The sequence below is a fragment of the Rhinopithecus roxellana genome, chromosome 6, assembly GCF_007565055.1.
Source record: "Rhinopithecus roxellana isolate Shanxi Qingling chromosome 6, ASM756505v1, whole genome shotgun sequence".
Lineage (NCBI taxonomy): Eukaryota > Metazoa > Chordata > Mammalia > Primates > Cercopithecidae > Rhinopithecus > Rhinopithecus roxellana.
In genome coordinates, this window is record NC_044554.1 from 103,886,612 (window position 1) to 103,911,225 (window position 24,614).

Below are 24,614 nucleotides of genomic sequence, written 5' to 3' on the forward strand. Positions count from 1 at the left end.
AGTGAGCTCTGGAGGGCCGAACCCGGCACGTCCCGCCTCCTCCGGCACCTGGAGGCTTTCTCAGTGACAAACCGTTTCTGTTTCTGTCCTGTTTTTGCAGACAAACGAGGGAGCAGGAGACGCCCCCTGACTTTTTTTATTTCTCTGACTACGAGAGGCACAACGCGGAGATTGCAGCCTTCCACCTGGACAGGTGAGCCCTTCCTCCTTCCATGCTCCCGGGCGCTCAGACCCACCGGTGAGCCGGGCCATCCTGTGCTGGACACAGCAGGACGGCATCGTCACCTTGGTCACCATCAGGCAGCTCCGGTGCCTGCTCTCCCCCTACCCCGAGTGCTGCCCTGACCAGGCCCTGTGCGTTCCCGTAGCCCACACAACACGCGGTAGGGAGACCCTTTCGTATCCCCCTCTTATAGACGAGAAACGGAGGCAGTGAGAGGCCATTTGCCCAGATCCCCATGCTCCTAACCGTCCCTCTCTCACGCAGGGAGAGGGTGCCTGCCCTCAGGGCACCTTAATCCGGGTGGGCCCCTCCGGCACCCCCACCGTTAGGGCAGACGGGAGGCACAGAAGCTGCTGTGCGGTCTGTAATAGAGGAAAAGGAACGAGGGAAGGAGGCAGGGAGGGAAGGGGGAGTATTTAGTGCCGCGAATCTTAACACGGAGTCACAGGGCATGGATGTCTCTAGGAGACCAAAGCAGGCTTCCCGAGGAGGAGGAAGCCATGTTCGCAATGAGGGGGCCTGGGAGGCCCGGCGGTCGCCTGTCTCCGCTGCCCCAGCCCAGCAGAAAGTGAACCCGTCGTGAGGGTCAGCTTGGCCCTGCTGCTGGGAAGTGGGGGGTCCGTGTTCAGTACCCTCCAGGGGCAGTTCACGGGCCTGGCCCTGGGTCCAGAGGGGGCCCGTGGATTGAGGGACCTTGCCCTGGTGCAGTGGAGGGAGGAGGCGCCACCCTCGGCCCCCTAGAGCCTCCCTGCCTGCCTCTCAGGGCCCTGACACGTCCCAGCCCGGGGTGCGGCCCCAGGGCCAGCAGCACTGGCATTGGCCTGGGCCAGTTGGAATACAGAGTCCTGGGCTCCACCCAGACCTGGGACCAGAATCTGCATTTTCACAAGGTCCCTAGTGACGTGGGCGCACGTTGGAATTTAAAGGGTTTTTTTTTTTTTTTTTTTTTTTTTTTTTTTTGAGACGGAGTCTTGCTCTGTTGCCCGGGCTGGAGTGCAGTGGCCGGATCTCAGCTCACTGCAAGCTCCGCCTCCCAGGTTTACGCCATTCTCCTGCCTCAGTCTCCCGAGTAGCTGGGACTACAGGTGCCGCCACCTCGCCTGGCTAGTTTTTTGTATTTTTTAGTAGAGACGGGGTTTCACCGTGTTCACCAGGATGGTCTCGATCTCCTGACCTTGTGATCTGCCCACCTCGGCCTCCCAGAGTGCTGGGACTACAGGCTTGAGCCACCGCGCCCGGCCGAAAGGGCTTTTTTAAAGATCAAAGTCTTCTGTGGCGACTACAGAAATCGCCAGAAGCCCGATTTTCAGCCATTTCAGCTGTATCTAGAACAGCCTGAACCCATAAAAGGGCTTTTCTATGAAAAGAGAGATAGTGGCCACCAAGCCAGGGAGGGTCACTCATTAGGAAACAGCCCTGCTCGGATCAATGTGTTCATAAAGCAGGACACAGAGCCCGGTGCCCAGGCGAGCCGTCTGACAGGTGGAGGGGGCAGGTGCTCCACACAGAGGCACGGTCAGGCCCCGGGTCGGCCCTGGCAGACGGCCCACGTTCCTCCACACCTGGTCATCTCGCCTCGCAGGATAATCACCACGTCCTCCGTCAGCAAGAAGAGCTCTCGCCCTGCGTTCTCCACTTAATTAAGCGAGTGGGAGCCTGCGGTGTGGTTCAGAGAGAGTTCCATTAAAAGTGGTGCCTTTAATTTAATTTTGTTTTAAATTTAGCCCTGGAATGAGGGCAGGCTTTAGCTATGTGGGCAGTTGGCGATATGTGCCCATTAGCGAGGCGACGCCAGCCCCGGTCCCTCAGGGGCCTCTCCCGCCCCCATCACAGCAGGGCCAGGCAGAGCCACCCGGCCTAGGGCTGGGTTTATTCGGAGGCAGGACAGAGGCCCGCTCAGCCGCACAGAGTGCAGAGCCTCCCACGCCCCCTTCTTGCCAGGATCCTGGACTTCCGCCGGGTTCCTCCCGTGGCCGGCAGGATGGTCAACATGACCAAGGAGATCCGGGACGTCACACGGGACAAGAAGCTCTGGAGGACCTTCTTCATCTCTCCAGGTAGCCTGGCACGGGGAGCGCACATTCATCTCTCCAGGTAGCCTGGCACGGGGAGCGCACATTCATCTCTCCAGGTAGCCTGGCACGGGGGGCGCACATTCATCTCTCCAGGTAGCCTGGCATGGGGAGCGCACATTCATCTCTCCAGGTAGCCTGGCACGGGGGGCCCACATTCATCTCTCCAGGTAGCCTGGCATGGGGGGCCCACATTCATCTCTCCAGGTAGCCTGGGACGGGGGGCCTGCACTGAACCCACAGTGACGGGGCTTGAGTACCTCTAACTAAAAGAAACCACGTGCAGTGCCGTTCCCAACCCACCTCCCACGTAGGGTGCCCTGTGCCCCCTTCCACACCAGGTGCCAACCCACAGACAGCTTCAAGGTGGCATCATCACCATTTAACCAATGTCCTACCATGCACAGAGAGGCTGTTTCTTCCATTTGTTTGTTTATTTTAACTGGTGAAACGATTCACCTGCAGGAGGTCCTAGCCTCTCAAGGGAGCCTTCTCCAGGTGGCCCAGCCAGCAGACCTGCCTGGGACCTGCCCACCCAGATTTAAACACACCCAGCAGGACCCCCGTCGTATAGCAACAGGGTGGGCGGCCTCCCCGGCCTTGGTGAAGCGGCTGGACTGTGAGCGGGGCTCGCCCCGGTCCCCAGTCCCTGGTGCCCTTGTGGGGATACAGGATGACCTGAATGTTAGGAGGGAATAGATGTCTCTGTTGGTGCTGAGGTTTATAAAACCTTCAAGACTCTACGTGATAAGTACAGTGCACACATAAACACACTATTTTCTACTTAATTATCTACCCAGGTTGCTTTAACCCTGACATTTGGGCTGGGTGTGGTGGCTCATGCCTGTAATCTCAGCATTCGGGGAAGCCAAGAGGGGGAGGGTCACTTGATTTCAGGAGTTTGAGACCAGACTGGGCAACATGGCCAGACCCCTGTCTACAGGAAATCAATAAATTAGCAGCTGTGGTGGTGCTTGTCTGTGGTCACAGCTACTCGGGAGGCTGAGGCAGGAGGATTGCTTGAGCCCAGGAGTGGAGGCTGTCATGAGTGGGGATCGTGCCAGAGCCCTCCAGCCTGGGCAACAGAGTGAGACCCTGTCTCAAAAAAAAAAAAAGAAAGAAAGAAACTGGCATTAGTGGCTCCGCCAAGGGCTCAGTCCTCCCCTCCAAGCGCCTCCCTTGCGCTAGGCCCCTGCCGCACAGCCTGTTCCCATTTCCGCCGCGCACCTGCCGAGCTCTGGGACACTCCCCTGCCTGTCCTGAACTCGGTCCCCTGCTTTTCCATCTTGAAGGTCAAGAGTGGTCCCAGCGGTGGTGGGTGCTGCAGAATGAAGGCACCCAGTGGTCACCCCAGGATACCCTGCAGAGCAAGGACCCCACTAGGGAGGGCCCCCCGGATTGGAGGCTCTCGCCGTCTGGGGCCTCAGCCGCTCTCCTGGCCCGTCTGTTTAATTCATGCAGATAAAATCCAATTAGGGCCCCTGATTAGCTGCATCTTCGGATTTGCTGGCGCATAAAACCTTGACCTGAAAGCTCATTTCCTGCAGATGTTTCGGATCGATGTGCGGACTCTGCACTTTCTCTTAACTGCATTCATGAATTTGTCAGAATCAGGCCTCTGAATCTATGATTTAATTAAGTTTCGTTCCGTCAGCCGGGGCTCACAGAGATCCTCATTTGTTTTCTTCCTCTCAAAGCCCATTAATAAGAGAAAAATAGGACAGAAAGCTCCACAGAGGCAGGAAGAAGGGCTCCCTTCCCTGGCCCAGTGGTGCCTGGCCCTACACACCAGGAATCGGGGCAGAGGCAGAGCCTGAGTGTGGGGGTCTTTGAGGGATCCCCAGTCCGCTGTGCTTGAGCCAGGCACACCCCCAGTGACGGGGAACGCATTGGCTCACAGATAATTCAGTCCCTGTTTGGATGGCTTGAGCTGTCCATCTTTTCTAAGGGGCTGAAACTCACCTCCCCACCCTGGGAGTCCAGGGCTTCCTAAGCACGACTGAGCTCTGGCCGCTGTCAGCCGTTGGGTGGACCCTGACTGCACCGTCCGGGCACTGCCTCCTGCCCCACCGTTCACAGGACTGACCGCCCTGCAACCCGCTATGCACACCCTGGTGCCCGCTGAGGCTGGGCTCCACCCCGGTGATGCCTGGATGCCTGACTGCTTCTTATCCACGTCGTTTTACAATTTTTATTGCAACTTTTACAGTGATATATTTCAAAGGTTCCAAAGACTGACATTCTCCATCCTCAGGTGCCAGCACCTTGTGCAGTGACGGCGGGAATTCCTCCAGCTTAGGTTCGATTCTCTGCGTTGCAGACCAGGCTGTCAGTTCAGGACCGACTGAAAGAGACAGTCACAGGGTCGTGCAGGGAGGGGGCAAAGACACCCATTGATGCTGAGAACGTGCCCTGCCTGGCCCTGCTCCGAGCAGCATCTCCGGAACTCCTCACTTCATTGTAAAACGAGCCTGTCGGGGCAGGTCGCTTCCTCCCCATTTTTAAGGTCTTACTGAGTGACTGGGCACAGAGGCTCATGCCTGTAATCCCAGCACTGGGAGGATCACTTGAGCCCAGGAGTTCAAGCTCAGCCTGGACAACAGAGCGAGACCCCATCTCTACAAAAAATGAAACAATCAGCCAGGTCTGGTGGCGTGCACCTGCGAGTCCAGCAACTCGAGAGGCTGAGGCAGGAGGATGGCTTGAGCCCAGGAGGTCAAGGCTGCAGTGAGCTATGATCGCACACCACTGCTCTGCAGCCTGGGTGACAGAGTGAGACCCCGTCTCAAAAAAAAAGAAGACTGAGTTGATTATCAGTCCAACCAGGTGTATTAAGTCACTTCTACGTCCCATGTTGGCTGATGTTGGAATCCCCAGGTCCTCAGCAGGCCGGGGACGGTGGTCACCGGGGCACCCCTGAGCTCTGCACTGCAAGCCGGCCATCGACCACCTTTGCTGCCATTGCTGGAATCCCTTCTCACGTCTCCCTGGAGCCACCACTTTGATTACGCGTTCTGGCAGCTTCCCTGGCCACTCCTGGTTTCTGGATATTAGTTGCGTTTTCCAGGGCAACACAAGTTTCTCCCCTGAGATCCCAAGATGTCCTCGGCCGCCGGAGGTCCCAACAGTTCCGTCTCCCTGCCCGGACAGATAAGTCCTTGAATCTCCCAGAGCAGCCAGGCCCAGCATTGCCGGACACCTTGGAACACAGCCCCCGGGACCCCACTGCTGCCACTCCGGCCACTGTGCCCTGTCAGTGCGATTTCTTCCAGAAGCCTCTATGAGCACTTGGCTTTCTCTAAAGCAGCAGGGAGGGGCGCAGGAGCCAGCCTGGATTCCTCTTCTAGAGAACAAAATCTGTTCCGATTCGTTTGCTCCACTTTGCTTTGCGTACATCTCCTGACCGCGGATACCAGGTGACCTCAGAGGCTCTGCAGGAGCCCAGGGCACGTCAGAGGGCTGAGCCCACTGCAGACACCCCCTCGGCCTCCCGTGGCCTGAATGACCCTCCCGTGGGGTCAGTCAGAAAAGGGAAAAACCCATCAGCCAGGGCAAAGTGAGGGAACAAGAGGCAGCCCGGACCAGTGCTTGGGGAAGGTGGGCTCTGGGAGGGGGAAGTAGGAGGGTGAGCCCTAAGCAGCCCCCTGCCCCGCGTAGGGATTATGGAGCTCAGGTTCGGAGAGGGCAGTTAGGATCCCAGCACCGCATGGCTGTGTAGGGGCCGGGCCACAGCCAGAGCCCACCTCTCCTAAGCCCCAAACGCTCACAGAACTCACTCCCCCACTTCTCATGTAAGTTACCGTCTGCACGCCGCACACATCCCAGAGGTGCACAGGTCGTCCACACACAGCTTTGCGTTTCTGCAAGGTGAGCGCCCCCAGGCCCAGGCCCAGGTGCCCCGCAGCTCCAGAAGCCACTCAGCCCGACACAGCCTGGACAGAAGGGTTTGCCATCATTCGCTTCGCCTTTTTTCCTGCCACGGCGTCCTGGGCTTGGCAGAGTGGTCATCAGGAGTCTCTCCAGTGCTGTGTCCAGCTTAAACGCACGTGGAAGGTGGCAGGTTTCCAGCTATGGACCCGCTTCGCGTAGCCAGAGCCACTGCCCTAAATAACAGTGTCCGCTGGGCCCACAGCTGTCCAGGGTGGCAGGTGGCAGACATCCGCCTTGCAAAACTCTCCGCCTGCAGGGTCAGCCCCCTGACACAGTCAGAGAAAGGAGTGGTCAGAGATGCTCCAGCCGCAGGGTGAAGGGGCCATCCTGGTCCTTGTCAGGAGCCACACTCTTGCCCAGCTGTGCCCTCCAGGAGGCCAACTGTGACGCCATTTTCGGGTGACTGGAGGAGGCAGGATCTCTCCTGGGTGTGTCTGGGACCCTGGCTTTCTCCTTGCTGTTTGTGTCTTTTATTATCACTAAAATGGAAAAGGACTCACACTCGTTCCTCCCAGAAAGCCCAGCCCTCCAAGTTCAGGGCAGCCTGCGTTACCTTGACAGCTGCCTTCCCGCGGCTTCCTTGTGTGATTCCCAGCCCGGGATGCAGGCGTTGCTGGGACCCCCGCTTCCTGGGCGAGGGGCTGGGCACAGAGCAGGGAGGCACTCGCCCGAGGTCACACAGCTCAGGCCCTTCTAACTCCACCCGGGAGGCCCCTTTAATACCCGACTTGGATCTGCAAAGAGGGATGGCCAGGGGCCCGAGAAATGCCTTTCTCTTTTAACCTGATACCATCTGAAACCGGCTTAGCCGAGGACGGCAAGTGAATTTTAAGCCTCCAGCCAACGAGTGCTCAGGTGAAGATTTTGCTCCTGAAATGGAGCTCCTGCCCCGGGGGGACTGCCTCGTCCGACCGTGGGCTGCTGATTAATCTGTATCAACATGCGACAGGATTGCAGCTGGTCTTTCTTTGATCGTTCTTACAGTAATTACCCAGCATTGGCACTGGGGAGAGGGGGCGTGGGAAGGAGGGGCAGGCAGGTGATCGGGGCGTTGGGGCCAGACCAGCCGGGACCTGCTGGATGCGTGGGATGTGGTGGGAGTCACCCCATTTCCTCTCAGAACCTCAACTTATTCAGCTAAGAAAGGGTAGCCCATACCGGCCGCCCTCCCGTTCACTCCGCTGGGAAGTGCCCTGCCGAACCTGTCTTCAGATCCCACGGGGAGGCTGCCCTGCAGCCTGGAGGCTCCAGGAACACCCCGAGAGACCCTTGGAATCACTCAGCCCAGCTGCATGGCTCGAGGAGGGACCTCTTTGGCTGAGACGTCAGCCGTGTGCTCAAATAGCAGAAATGCTGGGCCTGGGGGTGCTGTGGTGAGGTTCGCGGCTCTGGCCCCAACAAAACCACGTTCTCACCAGTTCTACAGCCCCAGACTTTCCAGAGTTTCTCCACAAACAAATAAAGCATGAAAAACGATTCAGTCAGCAAATAAAGTCAGGAATAGCGCCCTCCGCTGGGCCTCCAGCATCAGGGCAGTGAACCCCTACTGCTAGCGGGTCTGGACAGCTCTTGCATTTTTCTCATTATTTTTTATTTATTAAGGTATAATTCGTGTACCACAAAATTTACCACTTAAAAGCGTACAGTTCCATGGCTTTTAGTATATTCACAATGGTGTGCCGCCGTCACCACTGTCTAAATCCAGAACGTCTTCCTGACCCCAAAAAGGAACCCCGTTCCTGTGAACAGACCGTCTCCGTTCTTCGCCCCGCAGCCCTCGGCGGCCAGTCCCTCCCCCAGTCTGACTGGATTTGCCTATTCCGGGCGTTCTGTATCAAGAGGGTCGTAGGACGTGTGGCCTCCTCTGTCTGGCCTCTTTCGTGGAGCACAGAGTCCTCGGGTTTAGTGAGGGCTTCATTCCTTTTCTCGTTTCATTTCGTTTCGTTTCATCATGCAGAGGGACCACGTTCACCCGGCCTGTCCACTCCGCTCTTGATGGACATTTGGGTGGATTCTCTCTTTTTCGGCTGTGGTGGGCAGTGCTGCTGTGAGCATTCGTGTCCGAGTTTTTGTGTGGAAATGTGTTTAATTCTCTTAGGGTTTTACGTGGGCGGGGAGTTCCTGAGTCACACAGGGACGCTGCGTTGAATCAGTCAGGGGCTGCAGACCATTTCCGCCGTGGCTGCACCGTTTGCGTCCCCCCCTGCCAGAAGCGCACAGGGCGGCAGTTCCCCGTCCCAGCCAGCAGCTGCTGTACTCTGCTCTTTTGATGGAAGCCATCCCAGCAGACAGGAGGTGGTGCCTCACTGTGGTTTTGATTTGCATCTCCCTGGTGACTCACGATGGCGCCCGTCTCTTCTCATGCTTGTCGGCCATCAGCGTCGTCTTTGGAGAATCATCTGTTCAAGCCCTCTGCCCGTTTATTAGTTGGCGTTTCGTCTTTTGTGATTGAGTGATGAGAGTCCTTCATACCCCCTCGATGCTAGATCCTCAGATGTGTGGTTTGCAAACATTCTCTCCCATTCTGGGCATTGCATCTTCACTTCCTTGACAATACGAATGCATTTTTAAGCAACTAAACGTCGGCCCTAGGATTTCCGTAGACCAGCCCCTGATGTTCGAGGGGTCAGGCCGGGTTCTGCCTCTGGGGAGCTGTGTGGCCTCAGGAAGTCAGCTCTGTGGGTTCACTTTTCCATACCGTGGGGTGGAGGTGTTTGCTGGGATTGATGGGGGAGCTGTGGGTGACTCTTGCCCGTGAGAAGCACCAGGCAGAGCCCGGCCCGGCCTTGAGGGCCGTGAGACCACAGGTGAGGACGTGGCCCCGTGTGGCCCGGGTAACCTGCAGCTTGTCCCTCCCCAGCCAACAACATCTGCTTCTACGGCGAGTGCTCCTACTACTGCTCCACGGAGCACGCCCTGTGCGGGAAGCCGGACCAGATCGAGGGCTCGCTGGCAGCCTTCCTGCCTGACCTGTCCCTGGCCAAGAGGAAGACCTGGCGGAACCCTTGGCGGCGCTCCTACCACAAGCGCAAGAAGGCCGAGTGAGTGTGGGGCCGGGGGACTGGCCTGCCTGGGCGGGTGTGGGACGATCGGCGGCCACAGGGGTGGCAGAGATGGGTGCAGAGCCTGCTGTGCGATGCTGGCCTGTGTGAGATGACCGCTTCCTGACAAGACAGTGACAAAGGGCTTCCTTACTCCAGTAATTCTATGCACTTCCCTGACCCAGGCCGGTCTGCCCATCAGGTCCTTCAAATTGGGGCCTCTCAGCGTTTGAGCTCTGCTCTCCCCGCTGCCCCTCTCCTCCCTGCTGCGGGAGAAATGGCCCCTGTTCTTTCTGCCCCGTGTCATCCTCGTGAGTGTGGTGTTCAGGTCCTGTTACCCCACAAAGACCTTCAAAAAACACGGGGCCCAGAGCTGAAGGCAGCTCCAGGTGGGGTCACCCCGGGGCAGGGCAGAGCGACCCCATCCCCTCCCACACCCATGCTCCCGCTGATGCAGCCTCAGCACTGCAGCCAAGGCAGGTCCATCTGCAGATGCCAGGATCCCTGCCGCAGTGTTTCTCCTGTGCTCCTCATGGCGCACCGGGCTCCCTGTCTGCACAGCAGAGCCTGGCCGTCTCACCCTGGCTCCCTGCAGGTGGGAGGTGGACCCTGACTACTGTGAGGAGGTGAAGCAGACACCGCCCTACGACAGCAGCCACCGCATCCTGGACGTCATGGACATGACAATCTTTGACTTCCTCATGGGTTCGTCCCGCAGGGGAATGGGGTCCCCATGTCACCTGCCCTGCATGGAGCAGATGCACCCAGGGCTCTGCAGGGCACAGTCCGTGGCGTGGACCAGCTGTGGTCCCGTGGCCTGGGGAGGGGCCAGATTGCTTAGAGTTCACGCTGGGAGGAGGAGACGCTGCTCTGCAGGGCACAGAGGCCTCTGAGCTCTGCAGCCTGGCTTCCCACAAGCTGTGATGGTTTCTGCTTCTTTCCACAGGAAACATGGACCGTCACCACTATGAGACATTTGAGAAGTTTGGGAACGAAACATTCATCATCCACTTAGACAATGGAAGAGGGTGAGCCTGTCCTTGCCCTGCACACCCGGGGAAGGGCCAGCCGCCTCCTGGCCCAGCTACCTGCCGCCCCGCCGAGACCCCGGGAAGTGGGGGAACAGACCCTCCAGTGGAGGGATGGGAATGCCACAAAGGCCCATCTTGGAGCCAGATGCAGGGGGTAGTCCTAGGCCCCAACTAGGACGGAGGGCCGCCCCAGGAGCGGGACCTCCGAGGCACAGGAACGCTGCAAACCAAGTCCTAGCAGACCTGGTGTTACCCGGGAAACAGGCTGGGAGAGGCTGCTGGTAGGAAGAGCAGGACCGTGCAGAATTGACGGGCCTCTGCCCGCACGCGGGACCCAGAGCCAGCCTACCAGGGATAGACGGCCTCTGCGTCCCACCTGCGGCTGCTGCTGGCCTGCCACGGGTGGTCTTGGGTGGCACGATGAGACCCTGGTGACCAGGGAGGGTGACCCCTAATAAACAAAGCACGAGGCGAGTAATTCGGGCAGGAGGACGTCCATTCCCAGGCTTGGAGGCCTCAGAGAGATGGGCGTTGGTCCCCAATAGCTTGTGTGTGTGGCTGCAAAGACGGCTCCGCGGCTCAGCTGTGGGCTGACGCTCCCTGGAGCCATCTCAACTTGGCTGCCCAGGACCCCTCCCCAGGCCAGAGGCCAGGACCCCACATACAGGGCTGGGGACAGGCGGGGGTGGAACCACTGCCTGGGGTGCTAGAGACGAGCGGAGTGGACCCACTGCCTGGGGTGCTGGAGACGGGCGGGGTGGACCCACTGCCTGGGGTGCTGGAGACAGGCGGGGTGGACCCACTGCCTTGGGTGTCGGGGACGGCCAGGGTAGACCCCTGTCCCGGCTCCCAGCCCAGCAGCCTGTTAGGAGCCTTGTACAGAGGCCCTTGACAATTTTGCTTTTCTTCTGGAAGGTTTGGGAAGTATTCGCACGATGAACTGTCCATCCTGGTGCCGCTACAGCAATGCTGCAGGTACAGCCCCTGCCGGAGCCGGCTCCAGCTCCACCCTCCTCCCCCGTACGCAGGACACAGAGGAGGCCACAACCTTCCCCACCCCACCCCGGCCATCACACTGGGAGAGGAGAGAAAGGCCTTGAATTCAACCACAGCCCCGAATTCAGCCCACACCCTCCCTCTGCTGCCTGGAGGCGCAGACCTCACCTGCCCACCCCAACAGGCCCATCCAGCACGAGCCCTCTCGGGCCTCCACTCTGTGTCCATCCTGCCACCTCAGTTACAGAGAGAACTCGAGGCCAGGGCAGACTCTGACTGAGACACAGAGACCCTGCTCCCCCGCTCGGCTGCCGGACTCTGCCATTGCCACTGCCACTCTTCTACCGGGGTTCAGATCCCCTGTCCCCCCTTTCATGGCTGGGGACGAAGGCCTACAGGGCAAACACTTTGTACTTCTCTAATGAGGCATCAAAGCACCCGTGTTGGGCAAATGTGCCGAGTTGGGGTCAGTCTCCTGGGTGAGGAGGCCGTCCTCCTCACTCCCCATCCTCCTGCCAGACCCCTCTGGGAAGTACGCTGGCCACCACACCCTGCCAGGGCACCCTCATCCCTCGTGCAGGTGAGAGGCCGCAGATCGCCCTGGAGCAGATCACACAGTCCAGTGACTGACGAGGCGTCAGATCGCAGGCCCCTCTCGCGGTCTCTCTCATCTCTGCTGTCTCTGTCTCTGTCTCTGTCTATCTCTCTGTCTGTCTCAGTCTGCCTGTCTCTGTGTCTCTTTCTGTCTGTCTCTCTGTCTCTGTCTCTCTCTCTTTCTCTCTCCCTGCTTTCTCTCTCTTTGTCTCTTTCTCTGTGTCTCTCTTTCTCTGTGTACGTCTCTTTCTGTCCGTCTCTGTCCCCCTCTTTCTCGCTCTGTCTCTTCCCACCCACTCTCTTGATCTCCCTCTCACTGTCTCTCGCTGTCCCATGGCCAAGCCTCTCCCCTGTCCCGTGCCAGGCCTGACGCCTCTCTCCTCCCCAGGATCCGGAAGTCCACCTACCTGCGTCTGCAGCTCCTGGCCAAGGAGGAGTACAAGCTGAGCCTGCTGATGGCCGAGTCTCTGCGGGGGGACCAGGTGGCACCTGTGCTATACCAGCCGCACCTGGAGGCCCTGGACCGGCGGCTCCGTGTCGTGCTGCAGGCCGTCCAGGACTGCGTGGAGAGGGACGGGCTCCGCAGCGTGGTGGAGGACGACATGGACACTGAGCACAGAGCCGCCTCGGCGAGGTAGTGTCCACCGGCCGCCGCGCTGCCCAGGATGGAGCCAGAGGGGCCGGGCCTCCCAAAAAGCGCACGTGCCCGTGCCCATCGTGAATTCAGTGAATTCATAGGCAGGACGAGATCAGTGGAGTCGGGAGCTGCTGCCTCGGGAGGCCAGGCTCCCCAGGTCTAATAGGACACATTTTGTCAGGGTTCCACCAGAAAAGGTTGGGAAGGAAGCGCTGTCTGTGCTCACGGACAGAGGCGGCCGGCGCCCGAGGCATTCCATCCTTTCTGTAGGGAAAGGAGCCTTTATTTACTATTTTGTATTTATATATGATGAATAAGTATATAAACAGAAACGTGTACACAGACTCCGATCACCTACCAAACCAAACACGAGGGCCGCCTTCCCCGGTTCTGGGGGCCCCTCAAGGCCACGTTCAACCCTCAAGTGCTCTCACACTCGGGACCTATTTCAAGTCAAAACTCTTTCTCCTTCCTGGGGCCTCGGCTCCTGGAGGGCTGGAGGGTCTCGTCTGAGGATGGGAGGAGGCTCTCGCTGGACGTCTGGCCTGTGCGCTGGTGGACGGATGCCCACGTGGTTTTGGAGGACCTGATGACCAGGCGTCCTGCGAGTCCGCCCGCTGGCCCACGGTGCCCATCTCGGACTTGGCTGCAGACGGTTGGTGCAAGTGTGTCCTGCGGGGCTGGCTGTGCGCAGCTGTGGGTTGACCTTTGCAGAGTTTTGTGGAATCGTTTGCAATGTGATAAAAGTGCAATAAAGGTACAGCAGATGTGTGTCGGCCTCACGGGGCGGGTCCCTCACACCCTGGTGCGTGGCTGCCTGTCCACCCCCTCTCCAAAAAGCCAGTCCTGGAACCAGGCACGGCCGAGAGTCGGCATTCAAGGTGGCCTGGAGCCAAGGCCTGATGGAGCCGGAGGGGGCTGCCTGCCAAGCCCTGGTGCAAACAGGCGAGGTGAGGCCCCGCCTCCAAGGCAGGTTGGTCGGTCCTGGACTGCTCTCAGAGGATGGGGCCACCACCCAAAGCTGCGGCGGCCCCGAGGGCGCCCCCTGTCGATAGCCCTGGCAAGGTGCGGCTCCTGGTGTTCCAGCAGGACTGCGCAGCCATGGCTGGGCACAGCGGGGCAGCTGCTTCGGGGCTGTGGCGAGCGAGGGGCGACGTGAAGGGTGCCAGCTCCTTCCCACTGCAGGCCTCTGGCCTGGGAGCCCCTGGGAGGCCTCTGGGGAGACTCTGGGCTCCTTCCAACAAGCCCCAGGAAGGCCCAGCCCCGGAGGGAGCAAGGAGAGCTTGTGGGCCAAGGTCGCCGAGAGTCCCGGAGGTGAGAGTGTGAGAGTCACAGCTCCTGGGGGCAGGCCCCCCGCTCCTGAGCCGTTTCCTCACGGTCACTCCCGAGCCGCTTCTGCGCGGCCACTCCTCACCCTGTGGCAACTGTTCTCTGTGCTGCACGCCCACCAAGCCATCAAGGTCAATCGTTACTCGTCTCTGAAGCAAAACCACAAGGTTGGTTTTATTTTTCTGGTTTTACAGATGGAGAAACGAAGGCTCAGAGAGGGACGGTCTCTCAGTCCCTACATCAATTTAGGTTTCTGGAACAGTCCACCCAGTGCTTGAAACCCCGTGAGATGGGAAGAGGTACAGAGGCCCCACCTGGACCCCCGAGTGCCCCGGGGCTGAGCTGAGGGTAGGGCAGGCTCCTCCGACGGCCAGACTCGCAGAGGACTGCAGACTCCTCAAAGGAAACAAGCGGACGATGTGAGGAGGCCCTCCAGCGGGCTCCCCGGCCTCCCTGCCTCAGTGCAGGGCCCAGCCCTCCCTGGGGCTCGGTCTTCCTTCCATAGCCATCCCACACGTCGCCTGGCCCTGGCTTCACAGCTGCACTTGCCACACACTCAGCTCTGGCCTCTCGCCGTTTTCTCCCAGCCGAGGGACTCAGCCAACCCTCGCCTCTTCTCCCTGCGCTGAGGACTCCCAGAAGCTGAGAGGAGTAAGGTGGGGGCTGCAGAGATGGGGCTGGGCTCCCGGGTCAGAGTCTCCCTTGCTGGCACTGTGTGAGGGGCAGAGGCAGGAGCCACCATCCTGGCTGCCACCTGCCCAGGGTCACATGGCCCAGGAGCCCCAAGAAATCAGCTGTGGGGCCGGTCACTGTGGGCCCCTCTTCTAAGAGTCTTTGCATACACTCACCTGTCCATTCCACAAAGTCCCTGACACCCATTGAAGCTGTGCCAGGCTGGGTGCAGCATGGCCTGAGAGACTCGACTCTATCCTCATCACCACCACCTTGCAGAGCAGTGGGAGATGCACAGTAAATGCACTAATGGGTCACAAACAGGACCCTGCACACAGCAAGGAAGGCGGTGAGAGCAGAGGATGAGCTGGGCAGACACCGTGTGTGGGGCAGCCAGGGAGGCGCTGTGGCCCCATCATTCAGTGGCTGGAGGCGGCCCCACCATGTCTCTGCTTGGGACTGAACCAAAAGCAGTGATTAAGTGGCATGAGGGTTTGGGTGGCCCCAGTCCAATCTGACGAGGGCCCTTATGAGGAGACCAGGACACACACACAGGGATGGCCCCGTGAGGACATGGAGAGGATGACGTCCATGAGCTATGGAGAGGCCTGGAAGAATCAGCCCTGCCACGCAGTGACCTCAGACTCCAGCCTCTGGTACCGTCTGTGGTTGAAGCTGCCCCGTCCATGGTGCTGTCACGGCATCCTGAGTGGAGTCACGCAGACAGCCTCCAGGAGGGGCTTCAAGGGGCCTGAAAGAAGGAAGGCAGTGATGCCAGGATCAGGGCCGGGGGCGTGGGTGGAGAAATGCAGCAGCCATGCCCACCCTGCCATGTGGGGCTGGCCCAGAAATGCCAATGTCAGGGACCCACGGCCATGATAGAATTAAGTTAGTGTTTAAACAGACATGCCTCAGAGTCTGGACTGATAGAGGGGAGGGCTCCATGCAGAAGCAGCTGTCACCGTCATCCGGCCACCACCACCAGGGTAGCAACTGCAGGGGAGGGAAAGTGCGCAGATTCCAGGGCCTGGGAGAGACCAGCAGAACCTGCTATGGGACTGGAGGCAGAGGAGGAGAAGGAGAAAGTGTGACCTCCAGGATCTGACTTCAGTCAGGGCATGGGGCACCCTTCACTGTGGGGTGTCAGGGGAAGACCCAGAGGGGCAGAGGAGAGGCAGTGCGGAGTCCCCACAGGCACCAGATGACAGCAGGGCTGGGTATAAAATGTGGTGCTGCCAGCACAGAGCCAGAACACTGAGGAGGGCAGCATGAGGCCCATGACAGCTCATGCACAGCTGGAGTCTGGGTAAGTGGAGGGACAGCAAGGGTGGAGCTGATGGTCCAGACAGAGCAGACGGCCCTTGCTGTCCACTATGGAAAGACACACAAGAACCATCACACATGTGAGAGCCTTTGGCATGAGAGACACAAAACCACAGGGAAACACGTGGCGTGGAGACTGTGCTGAGAGCAGAGATATGGAGACAGCAGAGATGAGGAGATAGCAGAGAGTGGACGAACGAGGAGGGCGTGGGGCGGCTGGGGACAGCATGAGGTCCAGGGAACAGGAGGGGCTCTCATGCACCAGCATGGGTGGAGAAATGAAACAGGATGAAGCCTCAACAGAAGGAACAGGAGACGAGACTGAGGAAGGTACTAGAGAGCAGCAAGGGAGACCGGTGGCTGGAAAATGAGAAAAAAATCCACTGAGCCCCGGCAGCAGCCCCAGTGCTGACCAGCAGGGGGCACGCGGCGGAGACATGGAAGCCGCAGCAGCCCCAGTGCTGACCAGCAGGGGGCACACGGCAGAGAAGAGGAAGTGAGGAAACGGAAAAAGAGGGTTGACCTGAGCTGCAGGACATGAACTTCCAGATGAAATAGTCCCAGGGCTGGGCATGGTGGCTCAGGCCTGTAATCCCAGCACTTTGGGAGGCTGAGGCAGGAGGATTCCTTGAGTTCAGGAGTTCGAGACCAGCCTGGGCAACCCAGTGAGACTCCCCCATCTGTGCAAAAGACATAAAAATTAGCCAGACACAGTGGCTCACACCTGTAATCCCAGCTGCCCCAGAGGCTAAAGCAGAAGGATCACTTGAGTGCAGGAGGTCAAGGCTGCCGTGAGCTACGATTGCACCACTGCACTCCAGCCTGGGCGACAGAGTGAGACTGTGTCTCAGAAAAAGAAAAAAGAAAAAACTAATAATTAAAAGTAAATAAATAATCCTGGTTTCTAACAGAATAAAAGGAAGGTCAGCAGAAAGGCCAGGATGGCCCGAAGGAACTTCAGTGCTCTGGCGTGGGAGGTTCCCAGGTGAAGAGAGCCTAGTTCCAGCTCTGGAACCAGAGCACCTCTGCCTCCCCCATGGGAGGGCTGGGGCTGCGAGGTGGAGCCATCACTTCCGGACGCCGGGCGAACGGACCTCCCCGCAGAAGCACAGAGGTGAGGGCATGAAGTCACGTTCCACACACAGGATCTAGACACGGCTCGTGGCCCACGCACTGGAAACCAGGATGTGCGTCAGGGAGGAGGAGGAATGGGGTACAGTAGGGGGGCAGAGGCCCCGGGTCGCTGACGAGAGGACCCCCGAGGGGAACATGGAGACAGGAGCAAGAGGACCCTGCAGAGAGGGGTGGGCACCCACCCAGAAAAACAAGCCAGGGGAAGAGGTGAGGATCCTGGTACAGCTGGGACGCCGTGGCTCAGCCATGAGTGCAGCCACAGACGCATCATAACAGGAGCACCCAACGTCATTTTTCCATAAAGAAGAAGGCGATATCACCGTATTGGGGAAGGGAGTGTTTGAGTGGGGAGATTTTGAGCTGTGACATAAGCCTGTTACTTGGAAACACGGAGGTAAATACAAAAATCAAACACACCCAGCAAAACAAAGAAGGTGATTTTCTCTGGGTCCTTGCCAGGAGCAGGAGGGGCAGGGCCTGCTGCGTTTCATGATTGCGATGCCATTTCAGACTTTTTAAACACTATCCACTGGTGTGGTGCTATTTCAGACTTTTTAAGCACTATTCACTGGTTTGATACAAGGTCAGAATGCAGTTTGACACCCACCAGCTGGGTCAGAGCTGATGGTCTCCCGGGGAGGGGTCAGCCCAGCCCCACAGCAGCCCCGGTGCACGCCCATAGTGAGGCCTGAGTTCATCTTACCTGCTTTGCTCCTCACACTTACTCAGGGGTAGGAATCATGGCCCTGTGTGCCCACATCACAGCTGTGTAAACTGGGGCTCAGACGGTGGGACGACTTTCTGGAGCTCAATACGAACAGTGCCTACGTGTGGACCCTGCCCTGACAGCCCTCCTCTTCCCACCTACCCATAACACCCATGCCACACACAGAGCCACCCACCCGCAGAATCAGGTGGTACAGAGAGGGGACAGGGGCATGAGACCGAGGGCTGAGGAACAAAATGAAGAAAAAGGGCTTTCAATTAAGTTCTTTCCCTTGGTGCGGGCTGCTTCCCACGGAGCACTAAGCTGCCACTTTGTCCGCAAGTAGGACAGTGTCTTTCCAGAGGGGTCAACGAGAAGCATGGGGGTTGAAATTCAAACATGATTTTTTACAAACCCAGGGGAAAATCTGGGATTTCACTCCATAGAATTGAGGGTCAGAATGGGGGTGGCTCACAAGGGGGCTTCCGCCTGGCGCTGGGATCCCCACCCCGAGCCGTTGGGGCCACGCACCTGGCAGAGACCACGGGGCTGAAGGTGGGCACCACTTTTCTCTGAATTAAAGTCAATGAATGAAGAAATAAATAAATATATGAATGGAGGCTCGTGTGTGGCCCGGCCCTCGAGGGCCACAGGACAACACCTGAAGAATACGCTGCCGGGGAATGCGGGTGGTGGGCACAGCCCAGCCCGGATGCAGAAGCCTGCTCTGAACACAGAGGACATTACCCACCCCAGCCCACAGCCCGCAGCCCAGCCCAGCTGCAAAAGCCGTTGTAGACACACAGAGGACACCACCCACCCCAGCCCACAGCCCAGTCTGGTTGCAGAAGCCTGCTCTGGACACAGAGGCAACTGCCTGGCCTGAGGCCACCTCACGGAAGGGCAGGGTTCTCGGCCTTCCCAGGAAGCTCCCTGGAGGCACCTGCACCATCCTTACCTGGGAGTGAGTTCCGTATGCAGATTCCTGGGCCAGGTCCCCAAGCCCAGATGCAGAGGTCAAGGGCAGAGGCCTTCAGCCAGCTACCCAGGGGGCCAGGACGCAGGGGCTCCCAGGCTGTCCTTTTTGGACTCACTGTTCAGTCCTTCCCCACCCCCTGGGGGGTCCTTCCGGGAGTAGCCCCTGACTGCACAGACACCCTCGGCACACCTGGCCTGCAGCCAGTCTGTTCCACAGAATCCCCACGCCACTGTCCCCCAGGAGGGTCCTTCACCAGGGCAGATGATGAGAGAAGGCTCCAGAAGCCTCTGCCTGCCCAGGTGGGCCTGAGAGGGGTGAGGAAGATGAATCGGCCCAGACCAAGCCGTTGTCTGAGGAGCAGAGTTCCAGCTTCCAGTGTATGGAGGATGCGGACATCTTCCTGTGCACAGAGGGCTCTGCTGACCCTTTCAGTGGGCGATGGGGGGGGGGGGGGGGGGGGAAGGTCGCCTGCATTTGGAAGAAGGGGTTTGTGGCTGGCAGCCTGCTGGGATGGCGTCCTCCAGAAGGGGAGGCATTTGCTCCCGCCCTTGCAGCTTGTCCCGAAGTAGCCCCTGGGAAGAGTGGGAGATGAATTAGGAGAGCCCCAGAGCTGCTGCTGTGTGGGGTATGAGCGTGACGGTGCCTGCTGGGCCCATATCAGCCATACCCCTAGCCCAGGTTGCCCAGGTCGGGGACCCAGCTAGGCTTCTCTGTAGGGGGCTCCGGCCAGCCAGCCCCTTCCCAGAGCGCCTGCCCCGCTCGTGTCTGTGGGTCCCAGGGCTCTGCCGTCCTGTGAGCTGGAGGGACCCGCAGGTCCGCATGTGAATTCAGGCTCCCAGGGACACCTGCTCATGTCTGGTCCGCGTGCTCCATCTAGAGGACAGCCGGGGAAAAGCAAGAACCAGCGTCCGTGTGAGGGGCGGCCCCAGCTGAGAAGCAGGTGTCTTATCCTTAGCGTCCAGGGTCCGCGTGGCTCCACCGCCTCCCTCAGCCCAGCCCAGAGCCCATACCGCGGCAAGCCTGTGCGTCGCCTGCTCCCGCCTCCCCAGGACCCACCTCAGTCCTGGCAACTCCATAACTTCCTGCCAGGTAACCGGGTTCTTCTCCAGTATGTCCATTCTGAATGAGCATTGGGCAAGTTCAGTACCCTGCACACCAACACGCCTACAACACCCTGCCTTAAACGTGGAACCGGAAGCCTGCAATTGCCCTGGAGGGCAGCGGGAGCTGTTGCAGCCCCCCGGCCTTCCGGAGCCTCCGAAGCCCCCGCATGCATGGAGCCTTGGGGCCTTGGCATGGCTGCCCACTGGAGCTCTGCCCCTGCCCAACCCCTTCACTTCATTAATTCCTATCCTGACACGGCTCAGACGTTTCATTTGGGAGGATGGGTCAGGTGCACACCACCACACCCAGCCAATTTTAAAATTTTTTATAGAGATGGGGTCTTTCTATGTTGCCCAGGTTGGTTGTTTCAAACTCCTGGCTTCAAGTGATCCTCCTGCCTCAGCCTCCCCAAAATGCTGGGATTCCAGGCATGAGCCATCGTGTCCAACCCCGTTTTCTAAACAAAATCACATTCTGAGGTTCTGGGAGGACATGAATGTCGGGGGTACCCATTTAACTCACTACTGCCTTCCAATCCAGATGAATTTTATCTCTCGTTCATAGCTCAGTTCATTTTGTTTTCAAGCGTGCTGTGAGTCTTAATGAGGATAGCAAATGCCACTCCCCATTCAGAGTAAACCATCATCTCATTTAGAAAAGACAGAGTACATTAGATACAAAAACTCAAAGATGTTTAGATGTGAATGTAGCAGAGACACAAATTAACTGCAAATCGCATCTGTCATCCAGGGCAGATTTCCCAAAGAGACACTCCCTGTCTAAACGGTAAGAAACACTTATTAAAACTCATGGCTATGGTGACTTCCAGATTTGGGGGAAGTAAAAGGCCATGATTGGTGTCCCACCAGGCACAGAAATCCTTATTTCTGAGGAAAAGCTGCACATCAGCCAGGGCGGCTGAAAACCCCGTCCTGAAGAACAAATCCAACTTTCCCATCAGCTGCGCCTCAAAGAATATGAACATAAATAGAGCCTCACTCCCTACATCCCAGGCCAAAGGCCGCAGCTCAAACCTGCGTAGTCCTGAGTTCTGCCTGGCCCAGTGTTTATGTATTGGCCACATGCGGAGATTCTGAGATGAATGAGAGACACATCTGTGTGTCTATAAACTCAACTTGTGTTTACTGAGTGCCTACTATGTTACAGGAAATGCCCTTGATGCTGGGACGGAATGGGGAGCAAGACAGGCTCTGTCCTCGGAGGCCGCCATCCTGGGACACGCCAGCAGGTCAGGGCAAGTGCATGAAGGCCGTGGGCTTTGGACTTTATCGGCGACAACCGGGACCACTGGAGGACATTTGATAAGTCTGTGGAGTACACACAATGGAGGTTCTCCTCCTGTCTCCTTTACACTTTCCTGGCCGCTGAAGGACGGCTCAGCGGGCCCCGAATCCCTGCAGTCAGGGCAGGTCATTGACTTTGGTGTCTCGGCCTCAATTCATGAGACTGCTGAGACCAAGACGCGACTCAAAGCTCTGCCCTTACCCCTGGACTCAGTCGCTCCCTCCCAAGGCTTAGGCTGCAGGGGGCTTCTCCACTCTGTCCTCCTTCCCTATCCCCAGCTTGCTTCGCTGGTGGGAAAGGCAGGGAGGGGGCCGGGGCACTGAGTAGAACCTTGAAGCTGCCTCCGTGGTCCGGTCCAGCAGTGCGTGGCATGAAGACCCACCTCTCATTTGGGGTCATCTTCTCCTCTGTCTGGTCCTGGAGGGGTTTGGGGACTCTCCTTTCTCCTGCAGTCATCTCCTCCTCGGTCTGGTTCTGGAGGTTTCCGGAGACCCTCCTTTCTCCTGTGGTCATGTTCTAGCTCTTTGCACCTCTCCTCTGCCCAGGGGCTCACAGAGACCCCCTCCATTCCTGGTGGCCGTGGAAGCCCCGTCTTAGCCCAGGGGGCCCAGAGCTCACCCTTGGCCTCTCACTGCTGGCCACTCTCCTGGGCCTCTCCTGTCCTACCTCTCCTATATGGCATCCATGGGAAACACTGGCCCAGCAGCTGCCCGGGGAGCCTGCGAGGGGCAGCCGTGGCAAAGCCACCCTCTCCTCGCCCACCTTTCTTTTTATTTACTTATTTATTTTTTGGGACAGAGTCTTCCCCTGTTGTCCAGGCTGGAGTCCAGTGGCACAATCTCGGCTCACTGCAACCTCCACCTCCCGGGTTCAAACAATTCTCCTGCCTCAGCCTCCCAAGTAGCTGGGATTACAGGCACCTGCCACCCCACCCGGATAATTTTTTGTATCTTTAGTACAGATGGAGTTTCACCATGCTGGTCAGACTGGTCTCGAACTCCTGACCTCATGATCCATTCGCCTTGGCCTCCCAGAGTGCTGGGATTACAGGCATGAACCACCGCGCCCGGCCTTGCCCACCTTTCTTAGCTGTAAGTCAGGGCTTCTGGGCCTGATCCCCACAAGGACGAGGGGTGAGCACGAGGACACCCACAGTGGTACCTGGGTCACTCGGATCCTCAAGGATATCTCTCAGACCTCCTGCCAGGTCCAGCTGGCCAAGGGGCCCAGAGTCGTGGTCTGGTCTTCTAAACACCCTTTGTGAGTTCCTCATGGGGTGAGGCTGGGGCGTCTGCCTCCCAGGCACTCAGGAAGTTCCCACTGTGTAATTTGGGGCCTGTCAGAAGTTTCTGTAAGGAGCCAAGACCTCTGCCTTCCCCAAGGAGCTGGCAGAATGGACGAGGACATCTTCCCCCATCTCCAGCCTCCCCAACCCCAGCGGCCTCTCCTGCCCTCTGGCCCGGAGGCAGAACCTCCCACGGCCGCCCAGGCTGGCCAGCTGCCACTCTCATTCCCAGAGACCCGCGCCACAATTCAAGGTCTGCTCAGCCCGGGCGAAATTCGTTCACTCTTTAATTCCCTTCAGTGAAAGTTTGAAAGTCTGCAAATTGAATTTCCTGCTTAAAGAACAAAGAACAACAACAAAACACACACACTAAGTTGGGGGCGTGTTTTAGATTAGAGGAGAACACGCTGATTTAACAATCAGTGCAATATGTGATCTGTGAATACTTGAATCTAAAAATATATAATAACTTTCATAGGCAGAGGCAGGAGGATCGCTTGAGACCAGGAGTTGGAGACCAGCCTGGGCAACATAGCAAGACCCCCATCTCCTCAAAAAATTAGAAAATTAGTCATGCATGGTGGTGCGCACCTGTGGTCCCAGCTACTGAGGAGGCTGAGGTGGGAGAAGCCCCTGAGCCTGGGAGTTGGAGGCTGCTGTGAGCTGTGATTGCACCACTGCACTCCAGCCTGGGGTGACCCCGTCCCAAAATATAAAAAAATAAAAATAAAAACAGAAGGATATTTCAAAGGACATCTTGGAAACAACTGGACAGATTTGCCTGTGGGCTATACGTCAGTGATATGATTGTGTTGACGTCCCATTTCCTGGGCTTGGCCCTGTGTCCATGGAGGAGAGTGTGCTTGTCCTTGGGAGAGGCAGGCTGAGGTCTTCAGGATGAAATGTAACAGCATCTGCAACTCACTTTGAAATGTTTCAGCAAAAAATACTCACCAGGAGTTCAATAAGATGACTAAATTCAGCTTGGGGATGAAATTTCACCCACAGAGTATAATTAGAAAAAAAAAAAATATTTTATGCAAACTACGTTCTTCTGTCAAGTAAGTGAGTCAAGATGTTCACGACTGGCGGATTTAGGAGCTGAAGCATTTGTGGGTGTTCACTGCCCTGTTCTTTATGCTTTTTGGTGGGTATAAGATAGTGTGCACCATCTTCATGAATTGTCTGGAGGAAAAGATGTGTTCGCACAACTCAGGACCCTGTTTAGGGACAGGAGTCAGCTCCTGCCCTCCCATTCTCCTCTCCTCCCAGGCAGAGGCTGAGGATGTGGAGGAGGGGCCGCATCTCAGGCCCCTGCAGGGAGGAGCGGGGAGGGAGCACTCCAGAAATACTTCCCAAGTCCATGTTCCTGCATCCCAGATTTCCTCTCGCGGGGATGGCTGCTGGACCTCCCAAATTCCACCAAAGCTGAACCCGCACTCTTCCCCCACAAAAGATTCTCCCCACGCAGCCTTCCCTTGTCATCAATAATAACTCCCCTGACTCGTCTCCTCCCCCAGCACCCCTCATGCACTCAGCTCCACTTCTGGAGATGGAAGGACCGCACCGTCCCTCCCTCCACGCCCCCACCCTGCACGTTGCCGGACGCGGAAGTTGCCTCCTCGTTTTGAATCCCAGCAGCCTGCACAGTGACCCTCACAAGAGCGCCTCCTCAGCACGCAGTCCAAGGGATCTGTAAATGTGTGAGCAGATCACAGCCCCCTCTGCTTCAGGCACCATCCCCATCCCACACGAGGCAGAGTCCTCACAAAGGCCTTCAGGGTCCTCTGCAAGTGGCCTCAGTCCACTTGCTAAGATCATCCTGCATCTCTTCCTCTCACTGGTTCTCTTTCAGCCCCAGGCCCGGCTGCTTCTCGGTCAGTGGGCATTCCCCCACACAGCCCCTCTGCCCTGACGCCCGTCCCCCCCAGCCTCGCATGGCTGGTGCATCACCTCTTTTGGGTCTGTGCACAGATGTCATCTCACAGGGTAGCCTACTGTGGCCAGCCCATGACCACCCACACACCCATGCATGCACACACACACCCAGGCACTCAGGGAGCCTACTGTGGCCAGCCCATGACCACACACACACCCATGTGTGCACACACCCAGGCACAGAGGGAGCCTACTGTGGCCAGCCCATGACCACACATGCACCCATGGGTGCACACACACACCCAGGCACACACACCCTGGACCCCGATCCTGTTATATTTCTTTCCCCATAGTACTTTTCTCACCTAGATTATG

The 24,614-nt window shown here is 58.0% G+C and overlaps 1 protein-coding gene across 1 annotated transcript in view; it reads left to right on the top strand.

The window, feature by feature from the left end:
• The window catches only part of FAM20C (FAM20C golgi associated secretory pathway kinase), a 63,377-nt gene extending 50,070 nt beyond the window's left edge, over positions 1–13,307 (top strand). The window contains exons 4-10 of the mRNA XM_010366676.2: positions 101–193; positions 2,165–2,280; positions 9,086–9,266; positions 9,862–9,971; positions 10,213–10,294; positions 11,213–11,272; positions 12,276–13,307. Coding sequence (XP_010364978.2) covers positions 101–193; positions 2,165–2,280; positions 9,086–9,266; positions 9,862–9,971; positions 10,213–10,294; positions 11,213–11,272; positions 12,276–12,525 — 892 coding nt within the window. The 3' untranslated portion in view covers positions 12,526–13,307. The remainder of the gene's footprint in view (positions 1–100; positions 194–2,164; positions 2,281–9,085; positions 9,267–9,861; positions 9,972–10,212; positions 10,295–11,212; positions 11,273–12,275) is intronic.
• The last annotated feature ends 11,307 nt before the right edge of the window (positions 13,308–24,614 follow it).